Genomic DNA, 18816 nt, shown 5'->3' on the forward strand with positions numbered 1-18816 from the left:
GCTACGTTTTTGTTTCAATGCGCAAACAATGTCAAAAGTCAAATGTATCTTGCGCATTGGTTTTGATTTTAATGCCAGCGATTTACCGGCTGCAACTTGGCTGCTACTAGATAATCCTGCTGCTGGGATTTTCCTTCTTCCTGATCCTCTTCTACAACTTCTCACTGCTGTTCTGTTCTTTTGGTAATGAGATGTCGGTCTTACCATCAGTAATAGTCAATGCAACTTCTAAGCATACGGCTTCGGTGAGTCTTGCTACAATACAAGTTTGCATGTTCTTTTTCTCAATATTAGTGACTTTAATAAATTTACTTCTAACTTTTTTCTCGTAATACTTCATTTTTTTTATCTCCTGCAAGGCTCTTATTTTGGGGTTGTTCATCTCTGAATTTTAACCTTCGTAGAGGATTTACTTCCGTAGTTTCAGTTTGTTGGTTTACATTTGACAAATGGCGTTTATGATTTTGAGGGAGGCTGATAGTCTTTGGTAGAATTATATAGGTGACTTCTCATTGATGCACCGTATCATCGCATAACCTCATACCCTGTAAACTTAACGTTGAGTACTTCATGTGAAAGTTAACTTATTCTCACCCCTTGGTAAGAAATAGTGCGATTAGTGTATTTTTGGATTCGTGAACAATATCCCATTGTCTATATATCATCAGAATATTATCCATGGTATGAGATTAAAACTTTGATTTCTTTGACGACTGAATCTCATATGAGGAAGTCCACATTTTTTGCAAACTCAAACTTGTAATGACATAAAAATTTCTTGTTTTGACAGTTGGGTGTACCACTCTTGTTAGAAGTTGAATGTAGCTGACAGTTTAAAGTCATTTTTCTTTTTTAGCGTCTAGGTTATTATTAAATATTCATTGTTATGATAATTAGTGTACAAATAGACATTAAGTTTATATATTCAATATTTAAAACAGCTGACATTAGGAAATTATTCTGGTTAACATGATTACAACCCAGTTTGATTGCTAAGTTAACGCGTTGTATTATATATCTGAAACAAAAAAAATTAAAATAAAACTACAATAATAATTTAACCTAAATTTTATTTTAAAGTACATCATAATGATATAGTTTCTATCTACATGACTGCATAATTTTAACTTACCAAATATGTAAGGAATATTTTTTGTACATGTATGAGTTCTTTCTTTCCAAATACTACCAATAAGTAAATAAATAAGATAAAAAGAGTGTTCTGGGTAAAGTAAATGGGTCCGCTGTAGGTGAAGTATGTGCAATTTCTTTGAAATCTACAAAGAGTGGTGATTACAGTTTATCAATTTAGTATTTACGGTAGTTGCAGGAAAATGAAAGTCGACCTTCTGGTGACTTAAGTTTGAGTTTCTTAGACATGGCTATTTCTCTTGACCACTAACCCATTTTGAGTTAACAACTCGTTGCTCAAAAATTTGCAGTTTATATGGGATTTGAATCCTTAGCATCAGTGGCAGGTACATGTAATACACTCTAGACAATTGAGCTAATAAGCCATTTGGGAGCAGGTCATTAGTCTATTTTAATTGGATATAATTAGCCTGTTTGAATGTCTTATAAGCCCTGAACTTTTCTTGGCCTTGTTTCCACAACCTCCAAAGTTGTGTCTTTACATTAATTCCTCATCCCACAATTCTGGTATATTTTGATTTTCATATACTCGTTGTTAATATCTTCATCATTTTACAGGTTTGAAATGCACCAACTAAATGGCTAGCTCCCAGTTGGCTTGTTAGGTCAATTGGTTAGAGTGGTGCACTGGTTTTACAAAGGTCAAGGGTTTGAATACCATACATGTACAAGCCTGCGTTCTTTCTGACTTTCTTTTAACAAGTGTATTACTCTCTCCCAGAGAATTGAGTGTGCAGTTTTTGTGTGGGGTATCCATTGTCACTTTTGACAAATCTGTAGCCTTCCAATCATGCTTTGTGTTGTTTTTGGTTGTGTTTTTGCTTGTAAACTGGTAAGAAGGCCTTCCAAATGTTGATTGGCGAACACCAAACTCAAGTGGCGTTTTATACTTTGATGCTTTCTTACTGCCAAAATCTAAAAGCTTCAAGCACATTGAACAAAACAAGTTGGTATAGCTACAAACACTTTGTCAAATTACATGTCCTAAGGGCTGATGTTTCATTGGTCAAAAGTGACATGTATAACTACATACCAGTGCTTCTCCTAGGTCGCAGAAAAAACTCAAATTTCGCGGGATTTTTAGAGTCAAATTCAGGGAAAAAACATCCTTTTTTGCGGGAATTTTGGGGGAAAATTTTGCTGACAAAATGTTTGGTTTTCAACAGATTTGACAAACATTATTAATGAAAATAGACCGCAATTTGAATTTTGTGGCTCTGCGACGACGTGAAATAATCTCAGAAGCCCTGACATTCAGGCAAAACAGTTAGTGTTGTTGCTTAATAACAGGTTGTATTAATAGTGTTGCATAACAATCTCCAATAGCAACTTATAGCAAGCAGTTCTTTAGGGCCTTGGAGAAACTCTGGGAATTAATATACTATAATAAATAAAAGAGTACATAATGTAGTCAACATAAAGTACAAGGTTTACTGAAGGCTTGACCACATGGTAGGACTATGTAGGACAGTATTTTTTTTAAAAAAAAAATGCAAATTAATTTAGGGCTCATAAAAATAAAGAAAAGCTGATTATGTCATATTGTGTTGTTTTAGTTGATTTTCCTTCATGGTCTTGGAGATACTGGGTAAGTAAGTAATGTATTTATCATGGGTTATGTAACCTTTTCTTTGGGGTGTTACATGGTATGCTGTTCTGTTGCTTCATTAGCGGTAGGCTATATATTTGAGTTGTTCTCATTTATATTCATTCGCGTCTTATGACCGTCCCTACGCCCTCAAATTAAATACCCAGTGACCAGGGGTTTCTCTTAGACGTAGTGTTTTGCATGCTGCTATATGAAAAGTTTAGCACGTTTTGTATGAATCATTGTTATACGAGCATAGTTTAGATCATTTTGTTGGGTTGTTTTTTCTTGCTGTAATTTTTTACATTTCCGAGTTTTCATTCTGTTTGTTGTATTATTTCCATCCATTCTGTTGATGAAGGCATAATAAAGAGGGTCGCACACGGCTCGTGTTGACACACCCCAATTGAGGTTGCTTGTTACATGATAAATGTTTTATATTCGTTTGAGCGGGGTAGCGAATTAGAATATAAATGTTTTTATAGTAAAGACATAATTATCTACTCTTCCAGAGATGTTACATTAAAGCAAATTAATGTGACCTGCGGTATAACTTAATATTCATTTTTAATTGCCTGAAACAGGATGTTGAGTCCCACTCCAAAGCAGTGAATAGCCAATTGTATTCTGTGTTTCAGGAGCCAATGAAAATGCATGAAAAATTGCTATCCATTTGATTTGGTAAAATACCACTTCAATAATAAATATTATGAAATATTATGTACACTGTAACCACTTCATAGCCAAAGGATACATTTCTACATGTTATTGGGAATTGATTATTCTGTTAAACTTTGTTTTCTTTGTTAGACATGGTTGGAGTCAAGGATTCAGTGGTTTAGGAATTAATCATTTAAAATCTATTTGCCCAAATGCGTAAGTACCTCATAATATTATATTATTATGTTAGTTTCAGTAGAACCATGTACAGTACTTCTTGTATTCCTGAGTTTAATGTAATAAATTTTCTAGTGAATTTACTTGTAATTTGCAAGTGAAGCCATTGTTTTAGAGTCTTAAAACAATAGCTACACTTGTACAATACACTATCTTGTAGGTGTTTTATTAAACTGACCCCACTGCTACAGTTTTCTAAAGGCACAAATAATTCCCCTGGGGAGGGGGATGGATAGACTGTCAAATTCACTGGGCTATGATTTGGTACCTGAAACATTGCATGTGAAAGTTTTTTTACTTCACATTTGTTAATTGAGCAAGTTGATACATGTAAGCAGTGTCCATACCATGGGTGACTGTCATTTCTACTGAAATGATAACTCCTACAATGTACATATTCTTCATGATGAACTATTACATTCCCACTTGAGTGGTGAAGAATGGTCTATCCAAAAATGGCTAGTCTCACAAAATATAACACAAGTCTCACATTCTCTTGTTCATTTGGGAAGAGACTCTTGGAATCTTAGGTCTACCACTACTTGTATGAGGTGTTGTTTTTTTCTCTTGACAGTTTTCAGTTCACACATCTGAGCTTTAGTTAAGTCTTGGTCTTGAATTTAAAATGATGAAGGGAAATTGTTTTGTCGCAGATATTTTTCTTGCCAATTCTCATATTATTTTACCATAATAATACCCCTTTAAGGTGATTCACTGGTTTTGCACTGCGCATCTCTTTCTGCGCATGGCTGCTGTGAAAAAGAGCATCTAAAGTAACATTATTAAAATGAAGTTAACTAAAGAGAAACGCCATAAGAATTTTTGCTAGCGGTCGTTTCTTGCCAAAATGAGACTCTATGTGTTGGGAATGTGCATAACGTAAGCAGTACGCGTGTTGTTTAGTTCGACTTCCTCACAGAGAACCTCGATAATAGAAGTTAAACTCCTACTAACTCACTTTGAATTTCTTTTAAGTGCCATCTTTATCACTTTGCGTCCTAACTGTGATATCTCGATGTAAATTCTGTAAAAATGGATTTTTTAATGCTTTCTTTCCCCTTCCACACACATGCCATTTTGATACTCGCCCCAGTCCTCCCTCAAAAATCGGAGAAAATGCATGTGGTGCACACTTTCTGCAGCTCTGCTGCAATAAGGAGTACGGTGACCCCCATATTTTATTTCATGAATTTAATAAGAACAGTGCTTCCTTTCAATGAGAAAAAGTATAGGCATGAATCTATGTTAAGTTTTTTGACAATTGTACTAAATTGTGTGGATTGAGCTAGAATGGGTCCAGAAGCATGTCAAAATTAAGTCTACTTTGGAGCGTAAAGTAAAAACAGGGGCCAAAAAAGGCATTTTTCTGGTATGTAAGTGGATAAACAATACATTTAATTCAAATTCTGTGCAATACCACGTGCATCATCTAAAAAATCTCTCCTTTTTGTCTAGTTTTGGGCTGGGTGGGGTTTTTGCCAAAGGGTTCTAAATAGACGTATTTGTCAGCATTGTGACATCAAAATGAGCACGGCGACCCCCACTTTTTATTACTTTTTTATCATCTTCTTGACTTGTTACATCAGTGCACCAAGTTTCATCTACATTCTATGTTAGGGCCTTTTACTAAGGAATCACCTTAATGCACTCTTGAACATTTTGTAGATCAGTTATTCCAGTGACATTAAATGCAGGATTTAAGATGCCAGCCTGGTAAGTGAAATGTTACAACAGGAATTTTAATGAATTATTTGTGAACATTCATGCCATGCTTGAGGCTGAGTTTTAGAGCTCACACCAGAGCCATATCCCATGGTGATTAATCCATACTGTTGTCAAGTACAAGTATGGTAATAATTATCAGTTCACACATTCTGTTGCACAATAAGTGTTTACATCGAACCAAACTAAGGGTCACAGTTGTAGACTTATTGCTGTCTTAATTGTTGCTATTCAGTGATGTATTGAATGATAGTATTATTATCTGAAGGGCTCCAGGCCAGGGCGTGTTTGTGTTACAGCTGTAGTTTCCTAATTTTTTAATGCATGCTAAATTTAGGTACAAAGATTTTTACTTGTCACTTGTTTTTGCATTAAGGAAGCGTTGTAGATACTGTTAACATTTTCTCAACGATTTCCACTATTCTATGTGTTGGCAGAAATCACATATGCAAAAATGTCTACTTTTCTGGTGGTTTCTCCTGTGATATGTCACGGACTTGCATATCAAAACAATGTGTTTAACCAAACACTGAAACATTTTAACTATTATTTGGCAGTAGTGAGTTGATGCAACATGACAGCAAAAAGAGGAGGACAGCAAATGCTTGTGTGCGACAAACTTGACATGGCTCTCACTGTACTTGCATGTTTTGTTGTGATCTTAACTGAACACTACTGTGTTTTGGCCTCTTTCAAAAAGATCTATCAAAAGAAAGGAGAAGTTCGGCGGAAAGTTTTTTCAAACAGTCATAATTATTCTCGTGCTTGTCAAACACAATTTGCTCTCTTCTTTCCTCCCCCATCCTGTTGTGTAAGTTCACTAATATCTGTGGCTAGCATGCAGCTCAGTGCTTGACAGTGGCATCAAAATTGCTTTATTTAACTTCTCAACTGAAATGTAGTATGTGTAGGCCCTTTTTCTAACAATTGAAATAATTTTGCATCATTTTTGTGTGTTTTACATGTATACAGCTATTTCGAGAAAGATTATCGGAAAAAATGTGGACGCGACAATCCCGAAAGGTAATGTGGGATATGATGACTGTAGCTGTCGAACCTACTTTTGTTTCTTTCCTTAAACACTCGCAAACATATTTTCATGGCCTTTTGTGCCAATTCTTTCAAATTTCTCTGAAGAACAGTGAACTCAAAGCCACCCACAATGCCTTTCAGGATTGTCACATGCACTTTTTCCGACAACCTTTCTCGAAAAAGCTGTATCCCATTAAATCATATTTTAAGAATTAACAACTAGGAGCTTTGGTCTTGAGTGTTTTGGTGTTCTTTGGTGGCATGTCAGCTGTCTGTAGCGCTGTCCCATGACCATGTTAGCGTTTGTAGCATTTACCATTGTTCGTGAGCATGGGGGTAGATTCCTGTCCAGCTCAGTATGTCGCTTCTACACATCTGCAGGCCATGGCAGGTGCCTACATTGTGTTTGCGTTTTACTCAAAGCTTTGTTGGCGTGGCATTCTTTTCTAGTAGCACAGCATTTCTCGTGTTTCTGTCCAAATTTTGGTTGGCATGGTGTATTTTCGTGGCAGTGGAGCAGGAGCTGCAAGTAATCCTTGATGGTAAGCTCGTGGTTTCTTCATCAAAATGCAGGCAAGTGGTAATAGAAGACATTTTGACTTGGACTGAAGCCTTCACTATTTTTCAGATGATGTTGTGTGCAGTTCACCCTCATTGTTGGCCCGATCTGACCATGTATTAGCTGCTTATCATTCAAATGGCAGGTCAGTTCTCCAGTTCAAATGGTGTCTCATCCTCGACCTCTCATCTCCCGCCAGGCACAGCATGAACGATGGCATCCCCAAGCCTACCTTCACAGTGCAGTTTGCATCAGTTGATGCAGTTATTGAGGGCATCATGGCCCAGGGTCACGGAATGCTAATAGCTAAGTTTGATGTGGCATACAGGAATGTGGTTATCCATCCAGACAATCACCCCTTACTTGGGATGCAGTGGCATGGTTGATATGGTTCTCCCTTTTGGGCTGCGTTCTGCACCTTTTATTTTCACATCCATTGCAGACCTGGTTGAATGGATCCTGGTTCATAATCATGGCATGGACTTCCTACGCTACTACCTAGATTACTTTTTTACCCTTGTCCCACCTTTGTCCCAGATCTGCCACTCCTATTTACTTACCTATGTTCACCTTTGCCAAAGGTTAGGCCTCCCCCTTTATCCTGACAAGTTAGAGGGACCTGCTACTTGCTTCACTATCCTCGGGATTGAACTTGACTCCCACAGGCTTCAGGCTTGCCTACCAGCAGAGAAAAGAGTCTGGATTGTTGCGTTGCTTGAAGAGTGGTCCATCAAGCCTTTTTGTAAGAGACGGGAGTTGGAATCCTTGATTGGTCACCTCCATCATGCCTGCAAGGTTGCCCCACAGGGGAGGGTATTTCTTCTTTGTGCCTTTCATCTGGATGATCACCCCATCAGGCTAAACCAAGAAGTCCGTTGGGACCTTACCTTGTGGCAGGAGTTTTTTCAGGCCTGGAATGGCCTCAGTTTCTTATGCATGCCCATGTGGGCACCCATCCTGGACTTCCAAGTCTCCTCGGGTGCAGCACTCTCACTGGGCTATGGGGCTGTTTTTAACGCCTAGTGGTTTTGCAGTGCTTGGTCAATGGAGCAAAAGTCATTACTGATCGCATACAAGGAGCTCTTCCCCATTGTTGTAGACGCCGTGTCTTCAGTTCACGGCAAAGGTCAATCCTGTAGCTGATTCTCTCTCATGCTTTCAATTTCAGCCTTTTTGTCGTCTGGCACCTCAAGCCGATCTGACCTGACGTGTGTGATTCCCTTGTCACTTCTGACTTTTGCCACCGGGTTGGTCACCCTAACAGGGATGGCTCCTTCCCTCCTACCGATGAGGAGATGTGCTTTGCTACACTCTTGGCCTACAACTTGACCCATGCATCTATTAAAGTATACTTGTCGGTGGTACACTCCCTTCACATGACCATGGCTTGTCATATCCTTTCATCAATTGCCTTTCATTTGCAGTGTTTGCTAAGTGGAATATAGTGGCTTCAAGGTCCAGTGTCACCCAGATGCCTCCCTATCACCCTGGATCATCTGTGGATGATTCAGCGGGGACTGGACTACTCCAAGAGAGACCATTTGATGTTGTGGGCGGCATGCTGTTTGGCTTTCTTTGGTTTCTTACGCGCTGGGGAGTTTACGGTGAATTCAGCATTTCAACCTAGTAGCCATATGACTGTTGATGACTTGCAAGCTGACTCGCTGGTGAACCCTACCTGTTTTAAAGTTCATATCAAGTGCTCGAGTCTCATCCGTTTTGCATGGGCTGTGATATAAATGTAAGGCGTGCTCAGGGCTTGGTGTGTCCCATCCGCGCCTTGGGTGACTTTCTGGCTCTGCGTGGCTCTTCTTAGGGACCTCTCTTTACATTTAGTGATGGTCACTCTCTCACACGGCAACAGTTGTCTTCCACAGATCAGTCTATCTTGCACTCCTGCTGGTCATACTGGCTCCTATTCAGGCCATAGCTTCTGTATGGGGGCAGCAACTACGCCGCTGCCTGTGGGGAGTTCCGGATCATCTGATCAAGATCCTAGGCCAGTGGTCTAGTGATGGCCACCAGATTTATATTCACACTCGAGTTAGCTCCATTGTCCACGTGTCCAGACAGCTGGTTGCATAGCAGGTATCTCCATTACCATTTGGGCTGCATTGGGGTTGGGTGCCTCAGGCTTGGGCCCTCAGGGCCTGTGGCTCTGTAACCCTGAGCCCCCCCTGGTTGCTTCTGGTTTTTCTACCTGGAGGTCCCTTTAGGCTGGTGTCTGGGTTGCAGGTTGGTAGGCCTCTGGGTGTTTCTCTGCCTTGGGGTGTGCTTGCGGTTGCACTCTCCTGGCCCCTGGGCACCCAAGCTCCACTTGCAGCGAGGGCGCTAAATACTATTAATTTGTATTTAATGTAGTCAATGACTTGGAGCTATGGTCTCTAGTGTAATTTTTTGGCGTTCTTTGGTGGCATGTTGGCTGTCTGTAGCGCTGTCCCATGACTATGTTGGTGTTTACAGCGTTTACCATTGTTCGTGAGCATGGGGGCATATTCCTGTCCAGCAGTATGTTGCTTCTGCGCAAGCACATTCCATGGCAGGTGCCTACGTTGGGTTTGTGTTGTACTCAAAGCTTTGTTGGCATGGTGTTCTGTTCGAGTAGCATAGTGTTTCTCTTGGTTTCTCCTCCCTCCACTTTCTTGGTCTAGGGTCTACCCCCAACCCTCCCCCCCCCCTTGCCAGGGTTTTCATATTACTACTGTGCCCCCTGGGCACCCAACCTCCACTATTCGGTCATTAATGACTGATTAGCCCTAAAAACCCCTTACAGACTGTAACATGCACAAGAAAAGACTTTTTTTGTAGTACAAAACTAACCTTGCCAGTTGTATTTTCTTACAGGTTTGACATCTATTCTTTAAATCCAGGGCAACGAGAAGATGATGTAGGAATAAAGAGTTCAGCCCTAGAAAGTTTGTATCCAGTAATTTAACGATGTGCATGACTAAAACTAGATTTTGTAAGACAGTCCTAGGGTTATTAATAATAATTAGACGGATTGAAACACACACATGACATTACGAGCCTTCATTAATAGCCAATAACATCAGGGCTTAACTGACAGATGACCAATAACATCGCGACTTAATTGACCAATCAGATCAATAACCAGAGGTTATCAAAACGTCAGTCACTGTCAACAACAACATATCAGTCCTATTCAGGAGTACATTCACGTGGAAGAACATACTCAACCTACTTACATTGAGTCAATAGCACAGACATGTATTTCAATTCTTACAAGGTAAAAACACTTTAATCACACTCTCAGTAAGCCAGTTTTCTGACTGGCCATAATAAGTGGATTCAGAATGTATTATCAAGAAAGGAACAATTATTTATCTTTTTATCTTTAGTCAGTGAATTATCAATAGTACAAGCTAATCATTGCAATGTGTGGTTGATGGCAAATAACTTATAACTATGGCCTTAAACATGGGCAAAGAAGGAGTATTAATAACAGCCCTTAAGTTTGCAATTACTTACCGTTATTTGGGAATAGTCCTGAACATACAATCCGTGACATTAGAACTTTCAAAATCGAGGGAATAACAGTGACATGTTGTTCTTGACTTCCCTTCCCCTGTGCCTTTCAAAGTTGGCCTCGAACTTGGACAATTCCACCGAAAAACCATTACAAAATAACACTGGAAGAGAGAAAAACAGGTATCAGAGCAGTGTGAACCAAGTTGAGTGGCCTTGATTGTAGCTCCAAACTGCCAACTCTGTGAACTAATAGTGTTGCAGATCTTTGCTGTCACACTGTTATGGTTTCAAGATGTTGATAGTGTACAAGGCCAGTCTTGAATACGGAACTGCAAATGCCCTATGGTGGGTGTGCTCTGTTTTGATGAATTAATGTAGACAATGTCACTTGGGTGTGGGAAAGTATGTAAGTCACCAATGTATGTCAAAAATATGAAGAAGTTTTCTCTGCCTTGGATGAATTCAGAAGTTAGAAAAGCTATGATTATAAACAACAGGTGCAGACTCCTCAGGCTCTGTCATGATAGAAAATTACAGAGCTTTGCAAGATTCCAAGTAGACCTTTCTGGAAGTCCGTGCAGTCTGACACCATGGGGAAACACTGGAGCTGTAACATTTTTTGTTGTATTTTCAGTAAGGAAGTTAGTTGAAGAAGAGATCAAAAGTGGAATACCGTCAGAGAGAATTGTATTAGGTATGATTTAAATCAATGTCATTTGCTAGCTAGCTCCAGTGATCAAATTTTTTAAATAGCTAGAACTTACATGCCCTGTGAGCAGAGGCTACATTTTGCTGAAAATGAAGTAGCCTCTGCCGACATCCATTCAATTTTCTATCATGCATGCACAAAATTCGTCACGCGATCCGCAAGCAAGATTAATCATCAGGTCTGTCGTCAAATGGCGTGAGTTTTGTGGGAATAAAAAAATTGCGACAACTCAGATCTGCCTGGTCAAGAACAGGAAAAACCTGTTGTTTTTAAAATTTATTTGTCCAGATTTCTGGATGGATTTGAATGGTTGTCAGCAGAGGCTACTTTTCACATGACAGCTCACACAGCAAAAAATTAGCCTCTGCTCACAGGGTAGAACTTATGTTACAGGTCAAATTAAATTTAGGTCAAAATGATTTAACTTAGGTTGAATCTCAAATTTCTTTGTCTCCTGTCTCTAGTTATTCATGAATTAGGGCTAGGAGACAAAGGAAATTGAGAATCAACCTAGGTTAAAAAATTTTAGCCTGAATTTAATTTTGACCTGTAACACTTATAAGCTCCTGGGATTGAAAGTTTTGTGTTAAAATGATTATATAGCTAATGAGCAGCACTTATTAACAACCATCTGTAAGTTGGGTTCAGGTGACTTTACTCAAGTGCGTCAGAGTAGCATTGTCACTTAACGTTACACACTGCACAGTTAACAATAACTTAGTCAGTAATAGAAAAAAGCAGCGTAAATGTTTTTGTGGCGCCAAAAATATATATTATATATTTTTATCTAGCTTGTAATTAAACTTTTCGTTTTAATTCAGGGCTATTTGGCATATTTTGGCATTTTTTTAGCCTTGTAAATCTAAGGAAAATTTGTTTGTAGAACAATTCTGTAGCAAGAATTTCAGACGTAGATTACTAAATAAATAAATATTATTATAGAAGAGCATTTTAAGAAGAGAGTGTGTTGTATGACTGCAGGTGGATTTTCTCAGGGAGGTGCCCTTGCACTATACACAGCCTTAACCATGGAGAAAACACTTGGTGGTATCTTAGCCCTTAGTTCATGGCTTCCTCTTTACAAGGAGTTTCCAAAGGTCATTAGACAAGTAAACTCATTTTATTAGCGTTATTGTTGGTTGAGTGCTTTATTTGTTGTCGTTGTGAATGCAGACAAGGAAATTTTACATTAATCACTGACACAATTTTTTACTTTTTTGCAAGTTTGAGTGCAAGTTTATTGTTTACATATAACAATAATATAATTACAATAATTTGTACTGACCTGCAGGTAGCAAAACCAATCAAGGCAGGTCGGTCTCATTTTCTATTTTTACAGTCTTACTAAATCATAACAAAATTCAAATGTTCATGGAGCTTTTTCGAACACGAATGCTCAGCTGTCAGTTCAAGCAATTGTGACAAGTGACCAATATTAATTTTGTTGTCGAGATACTCTACTTTAAATCGGAAAAACTGTTCAAAACTTTGCAATGAAACGATTTGCTTGCATTTTTTTCACTTGAGTTTGAACAATTATTCAGTTGACAAAGTTGCATTAGTTTTTTTATGTTCAACTGTATAAAAGTTTCTACAGATAATCTATGAGGACAGCAACGGACATGTATTTAGCAGCAATTTATTTGTTCATGTAGCTAGTGACGTAATGACGCCCAAGTCAAATCCTGCCTTTTCCTTTGATCACATTCCTGTGATGTCTTTGTTTTTCATATTTAGTGTGTTAAAGGAAATCGTGACACTCCAATATTACAATGCCATGGTAAGTCACTTGGTACCGAGGGTGAGAATTATTATATAGTAATTTTTGTAGAATGACAGATATTTAATTTTAGAGTTTTTTATGAATATGTTTTCACAAGTTACCAGTCAAAAGCCACTCACCAATATTAAAAGTTTTATTCACAACCAGGGGCTGATTACGTAAAAGGCTTACACTGGGAACTAAGTGCTAATGCCTCACGTTCAGTCAGGCATGGAATCTACATGGACTGGTTTTAACCTGAATTTAAATTTGTTCTGTAACACTTATAAGCTCATGAGACTATAAGTTTTGTTTTAAAATAATTATATAGCTCATGAGCAGCACTTATTAACAACTATCTGTAAGCTGGGTTCAGGTGACTTTTTTAAAGTGCGTTGGAGTACCATTGTCACTAGACAACCAGGGGCTGGTTACATAAAAGGCTTACAGTAGGGACCTAAGTGCTAATGCCTCATGTTCAGTCAGGCGTTGAATCTACATGGACTGGTGTGGGTGTTAGCAAGTGTCTGACGTTAATCTGACTAAAAATTAGACACGGTTGGAGGTAAATGTATATGTAAGCTAGTCGTAAAGTGCTCCCTATTGGCTTTATTCTGTAGCGGGCATTGCAAGTAAATAATGTCTGGCCTAATTATTAGTACCTGTGAATGTCTTGCTATTGCAACCATCGCCAATGTCTGGCATGCATCTGGCATAGATTATGCCTAACAATGTCAGACATAAGGCTAACGTGGTATGTAAGGACTGGTGTATAAGCAAGTTTTATGCAACTGACCCCAGAATTCACTTTCCCACATTAGATACGGTGATCATATCCAATCTGATTATAGATTACATGTATTATCCTAGTTGAAAACACTTAGTAGGCCAGGTTCAGTTACCATACTTCACGTGAAATATCAAATTGAATTCAATTTGAACTTTACCCGACCCAAATTAATTTAGGCCGGCTCCGGGATGATTCTAGCCTCCCACGCAGGCGTTTTTAGGGGAGCTCGTTTTCCATCCCTCCCCACAAAACGAGCTCCCCTAAAAACGTCTGCGTGGGATGATTCATATGCTATCTTTATTCTAACTAAATTCTTACTCTGAGCTTCCGTTTGGTTTGGCTCATGTGAAGTCTGGCATCTGAATCAATGCTGTTCCACAGCCGTGATACACTGTATTCCCACTCGAGGCAGACGAAGAATCAAGAATCAAAAATGGCAGTCCTTATTTAGTTGAGTGAAAGTCCAGGAATATACATGTAACAATCACAATTCTTTCCGTGCTAACATTATTTTTATTAATACCATGTGTAATACTAAACCAGCTGTCTTTCTACCTTTTTTTATAAATACTGAAAGTAACACGTTTTGCATTGTAGGTGATGCAGATCCTGTGGTACCATGTGAATTCGGAGAAATGTCAAAAGGTGTTTTAACTTCATTCTGTTCAAAAGTGGAATTTAAGAAATATAGCGGGATGGGTCACAGTTCTTCAGATCAGGTGAGCTTATTATCACCTTTTTTTGTAAATTCGCAGTCAACATAACTAAGAATGTGTTTTTAAATTGTCTGGATCGTGCTGTGTAATGAAATCCGTAATGTATTAAGGTGCTGGTCCATACATAAGTATGTAAGATTCTCTTCTGGCGCTGTATATGTTTGCGAAAAGCTAGTGTTAAACTGAGTAGCTCACACCTGGCTTCTGTAGCACAAAATTGAATGTACTGTACCAAATATAAAGGGCCAAATATAAAGCACGACCTGCGTTTTTAGAGTTCATGGCATTTTTCCCAATTACAATAGGAAATCTTCAAAAATTGCAAGTTTAAACCTGGGATACAGGCACCTGTAAACTAGTACTCTCACCACCTAGTCTTAAAAATACTTTTAACTTTACAAATCGATTCAACAGAGGATTTAGCTTAAGTCAACTCACAGTTTTCACTACAGTGTTACTTATTTAGGAAAACCTTATTGGTGGATTCACCATGGTGCATTGGAGGAGGGCTGAAGGCCATGAGAGCCAGCTACTTTCAAAAGAAACAAAAGGAAAACAGAACCAAAGGAATTTCTAAGCTGTTCAATTCCCTGCCTACAAACCCCACAACTTGAAATAATAGTGACTGTTGCAGCCCTGATGTAGGGAAGGAGGGGATAGAGCAGAGAGAGCTCAGAGCTGGGATACATTATTGAGCTTAATTGTGGCACTTTGTGTATTAATTTTTGTTTTGGTGGTTGAGTTATCTTGGCAAGGTGATCCTGCAAAACTTTGGCAATAAATGTTTCCTCTCGGCTGTCAAAAAGAAGTTGTGTAAAATAAACTTCCATTTGAGGCAGAAAGTAATCTTTTGAGCTGATTAATTGACTGATTCATTTCTTTAAAATTGTTGTTTCAGGAAATGAAAGATGTTATGCAGTGGCTTAATACTGTATTACCCAGCAATTAGCTGCAGGCATAGTTACTGCACGTTTCACAAACATGCGAATTCTAAAGTTCAAAAGCCAACCGACGATTGCGCTTTTCGCTGCTGTCAATCATCTTAACGGACCTCTTAGGAAACTCAACTTTACTTCACGGGTTCAAAAGGTCATGATTTGTGATTTGCGGATTTCGATCCGTTTTGTATGTTTCGCTGTCTCAAGGTTCGTTGCTTCTGATCGTAATTATGATTGACGGCAGCGAAAAACGCAATTGTGAAAGTGGCTTTTGAACTTTAGAGTTCGCATGTTTGTGAAAAGCACAGTAAAATTGGGCTGCCTTTGTACAAATCTGATCTTCCTGGAATGAAGAATGTAATATATGCAAGTCTTTATTATCACATCAAACATAAGACAGCTGCTTTAATAATCAGAAATAAATTATCACCTTAACCTTTTTTTTGCAAAAGTAGATCAAGATTTACGTCCTGTCCACATGTATCCGTTTTCTTTACGGATACGGCTTCCGTCACACGTATTCGATGAAAACGGAACTTTTCGAAAACGCTCTCGCTACCCGTGTCAAGAGGCATAAGCATACGTGACGCGTATTAATAACCACAGTTAGACGGTCACGTGGAGTGAAGAGGGTCATTGTTTTAAAAGCAATTTTACTGTCACGCCAGTAAAATGTAGTTAATGGAACGTGACGCTAGTTATCAGTAATCCATTCATGGCGGCTCTTTTTCAACAAAGCAATTGTGTAGTCAAGCTGCCAAGGTCAGCGAGCTCTAAGATGCATTGTATTCTAGCGTAGAACTTTATGGCCTTGTTGTCTTAAGCAGGCTAGTACGAGCCACAGCATTGGCCAATATTTTCAAAACACTATTCATGGCTAAGAGTTTGCACATGCAACGCTGAGCTGTCTTGTAGTACAGCCTTTGCTACTGGCTATGCCAGCAGACATGCGTCTAGCTATAAAAGCCTAGAACAACTGTTCAGAGTTCACTTGGGTTCCAGTGTTCAGCAAGGTTTAAGCCTTCAGTATACTACACTTTTTTTTTTTATATAAGAATATTGTTTTTCCGGCCCAGGCTGAATATTCTTATTTTTCTGCCGATTTTAGGCTGAAAATATTCTTGTATTATTCTTAAATTATAGCTTATGACATTTCCGTTTTAGAATATATTGGGGTATCAAGTATAGTTAGTGCAGGTTTTTAGCGCCTTGTTGGCAAGTTTTGCCGTTCAGAGGATGGAATAAGTTGAAAACATAATTGTGTGGTATTTACAGTTTTTGAACACACAAAATTACATCCTTTTCAAAACCTCAGCCTTGGGTTTATTCTTAAAATATTCTTAAAATTTCGCAAATTTCAGCCTCGATATTCTTATAAAATATATTCTTATAGAAAAAAAAGAGTGTATTCTTGTAAAATTTTTCCCTCCCTCCCTCCCTTTGGAGACGAGGTTTGGGCTTTGTTTTGTGCTATGCCTTCAAATAAAACTAGGGACACTTCTTGCAGTACGGTTAAGTCTGCGCAGCGACTTCCCCCAAGCTTGTTGGGCCGCATTGCCGTTTAATATCGCCTGCAAACCGATACTCTTGTCCGATCCAGCACGTGCTGTGTTGCATTCAGCTCGTAGTGCTGGGGAGATAAGTGAGGTTCTTTGCCCATGCCATCGCCGGAAGTCGCACAGGCTAACCTAGCGCAAGGCAGTGCTCCCCCATTATCGCCAGCTTGTCATTATTTGTTTTATAATTAAGTCACTTCGCGTTTGAAAGGCATCATAAAGGAGCAGAGACATTAACGTAAGTTTTAACTTATTAACGTATGCCTCAAGCATGCGCAGTCGGGTAAGTTATCGTTTTCAAAGCGATTCATCGTTTAGAAAACGATGCGAAAACACTGCGAGTGGGCGCGAATTGTTTTAAAACGGAGAAAAAAAGTAGCGTTTTCAAACGAATACGGATACATGTGGACAGGCCGACAGGGCCTTATTCTGTGGTAATCATTGATCAGCAAAATTCAAAAGGAGGGATTTTTAATGAACTAGGGGGGGTTTACCGCTATAAAATTCTTGAAAGCGGGTGCCATGATGCTTGCTTTGTAAAACATCTGTTCAGATTTGATCCGCTGTTCTCAGGAGAAGAATAATAATTCATGATGGTTCTAGAAAGCACAGAAAATTTGTATCACCTATTTCAGAACCAAATTGTCAAAATCTCTTCCTACATGTAGATTCAAACCCAAGGAGGTAAAACCCACACCCTTTGGTGTAATTAAACGTATAATTAGCTTATCATTTAGAAGGGAGCGCCTCGCCCCAGGGGAATTTTCTGATTTTACTTCTACCGTGTTTCCTACATTTAGCGCCCACGGACTCATATCTTTTTTCCGTGCTGTGAGTAGGGTGGTTGTTAGAAAGAGAGAGAAGCAGACAGCTTGATACAGGCTGGGGTCTACAAAGATTTGCATGTTATGGTTATTAGCCACTGCAGAAAATACCATAACATACCATAATGCTCTTTGTTTGTCACCCCAAAATTTTCAGTTTCTCTTGAGGCCATTTTAACTCCCAAGAGAAACTGAAGACAATGTTTATGCAAAATTTTGGGTTGACAAACAAAGAGCCTTGTGGTATGGTATGGTATTTTCTGTAGTGGTCAATTGAAATGTGCACGTGCAAAGGAATTAGGTAAAAATAACTTAACACCCGACGAGTGTAGACTCGGAGACCTTTTCATGAAGCATCCCATACAGGGGGTAGTGGTTGTCTGTTTGGTGTTGTTTTTTTAACTGTTTAGATAACACAGCGACTAAAGTAATAAAATAAAAATCTGGATGTTGGAGTTCATGATTTGCTTATCATTTAATCGAAATAAGTGGCACAAAAGCGCGATTTAAACAAAAGACCGACCTCATTGGAATGCGTATCGTTTTTTGTCATATCGTCAGGTCAACGGTGAGATTCAAATTGCTGATATGGAGCATGTTCGCTCCGAACTTCAAAACAGCAATGGAAATTCAAATTCTATTTGGAAAGTCCTAAATCGTTGCCTACCTCATCAAGATTCACCACTGAGCACAACAGAAGATCCTTTTTCTCAAGCGAACAAATTCAACGAGCATTACAACTCGATCGGCATCCCCAAAAAATCGGCATATCTGCGGCTTTAAAGGCAAAACCTCTTGCAGAAGAACATGGATTTCACTCTTTAAATGATAAATGCATACAACCTCTTACGAACAGCTGTTTGCATGATGACAGGTGTCCTCTATTTGAATTTCGCCAGTGATGGAAAAAGAATTCGGAAACATTATCAGATCCTTACCGTCGAACAAAGCTCCCGGCCCGGATAAAGTCACAGCCAGGATATTAAAAGACAGCTTACCAATAACACTCGCTAAAATAGCTGAAGTCATCCCTGTTCTTAAATCAGGTGACCCGGACGAGCCTTCCAATACACGCCCGATAT

The 18816-nt window shown here is 38.9% G+C and overlaps 2 protein-coding genes across 2 annotated transcripts in view; both read left to right on the forward strand.

The window, feature by feature from the left end:
* The window catches only part of LOC140952008 (small ribosomal subunit protein eS7-like), a 149688-nt gene that overhangs the window by 4240 nt on the left and 126632 nt on the right, over positions 1–18816 (forward strand). The window lies entirely within an intron of this gene.
* On the forward strand, positions 75–17075 carry LOC140952007 (acyl-protein thioesterase 1-like). The gene is made up of 10 exons (XM_073401403.1): positions 75–245; positions 2709–2740; positions 3551–3616; positions 5303–5350; positions 9795–9865; positions 11074–11133; positions 12130–12245; positions 12886–12928; positions 14298–14419; positions 15315–17075. The coding sequence occupies exons 1-10, from the start codon at positions 192–194 to the stop codon at positions 15363–15365; spliced, it is 663 nt and encodes a 220-aa protein (XP_073257504.1). The 5' UTR covers positions 75–191; the 3' UTR covers positions 15366–17075.

The sequence above is a fragment of the Porites lutea genome, chromosome 11, assembly GCF_958299795.1.
Source record: "Porites lutea chromosome 11, jaPorLute2.1, whole genome shotgun sequence".
Taxonomy (NCBI): Eukaryota; Metazoa; Cnidaria; class Anthozoa; order Scleractinia; family Poritidae; genus Porites; species Porites lutea.

Bases quoted from the DNA above. Each gene is read 5' to 3' on its own strand.
- LOC140952007 (XM_073401403.1), top strand. From the start codon at position 192: ATGTCGGTCTTACCATCAGTAATAGTCAATGCAACTTCTAAGCATACG. The intron at 246-2,708 runs GTGAGTCTTGCT...GTGTTGTTTTAG, and splicing joins CTTCTAAGCATACGGCTTCG to TTGATTTTCCTTCATGGTCT. The intron at 14,420-15,314 runs GTGAGCTTATTA...TTGTTGTTTCAG, and splicing joins GTCACAGTTCTTCAGATCAG to GAAATGAAAGATGTTATGCA.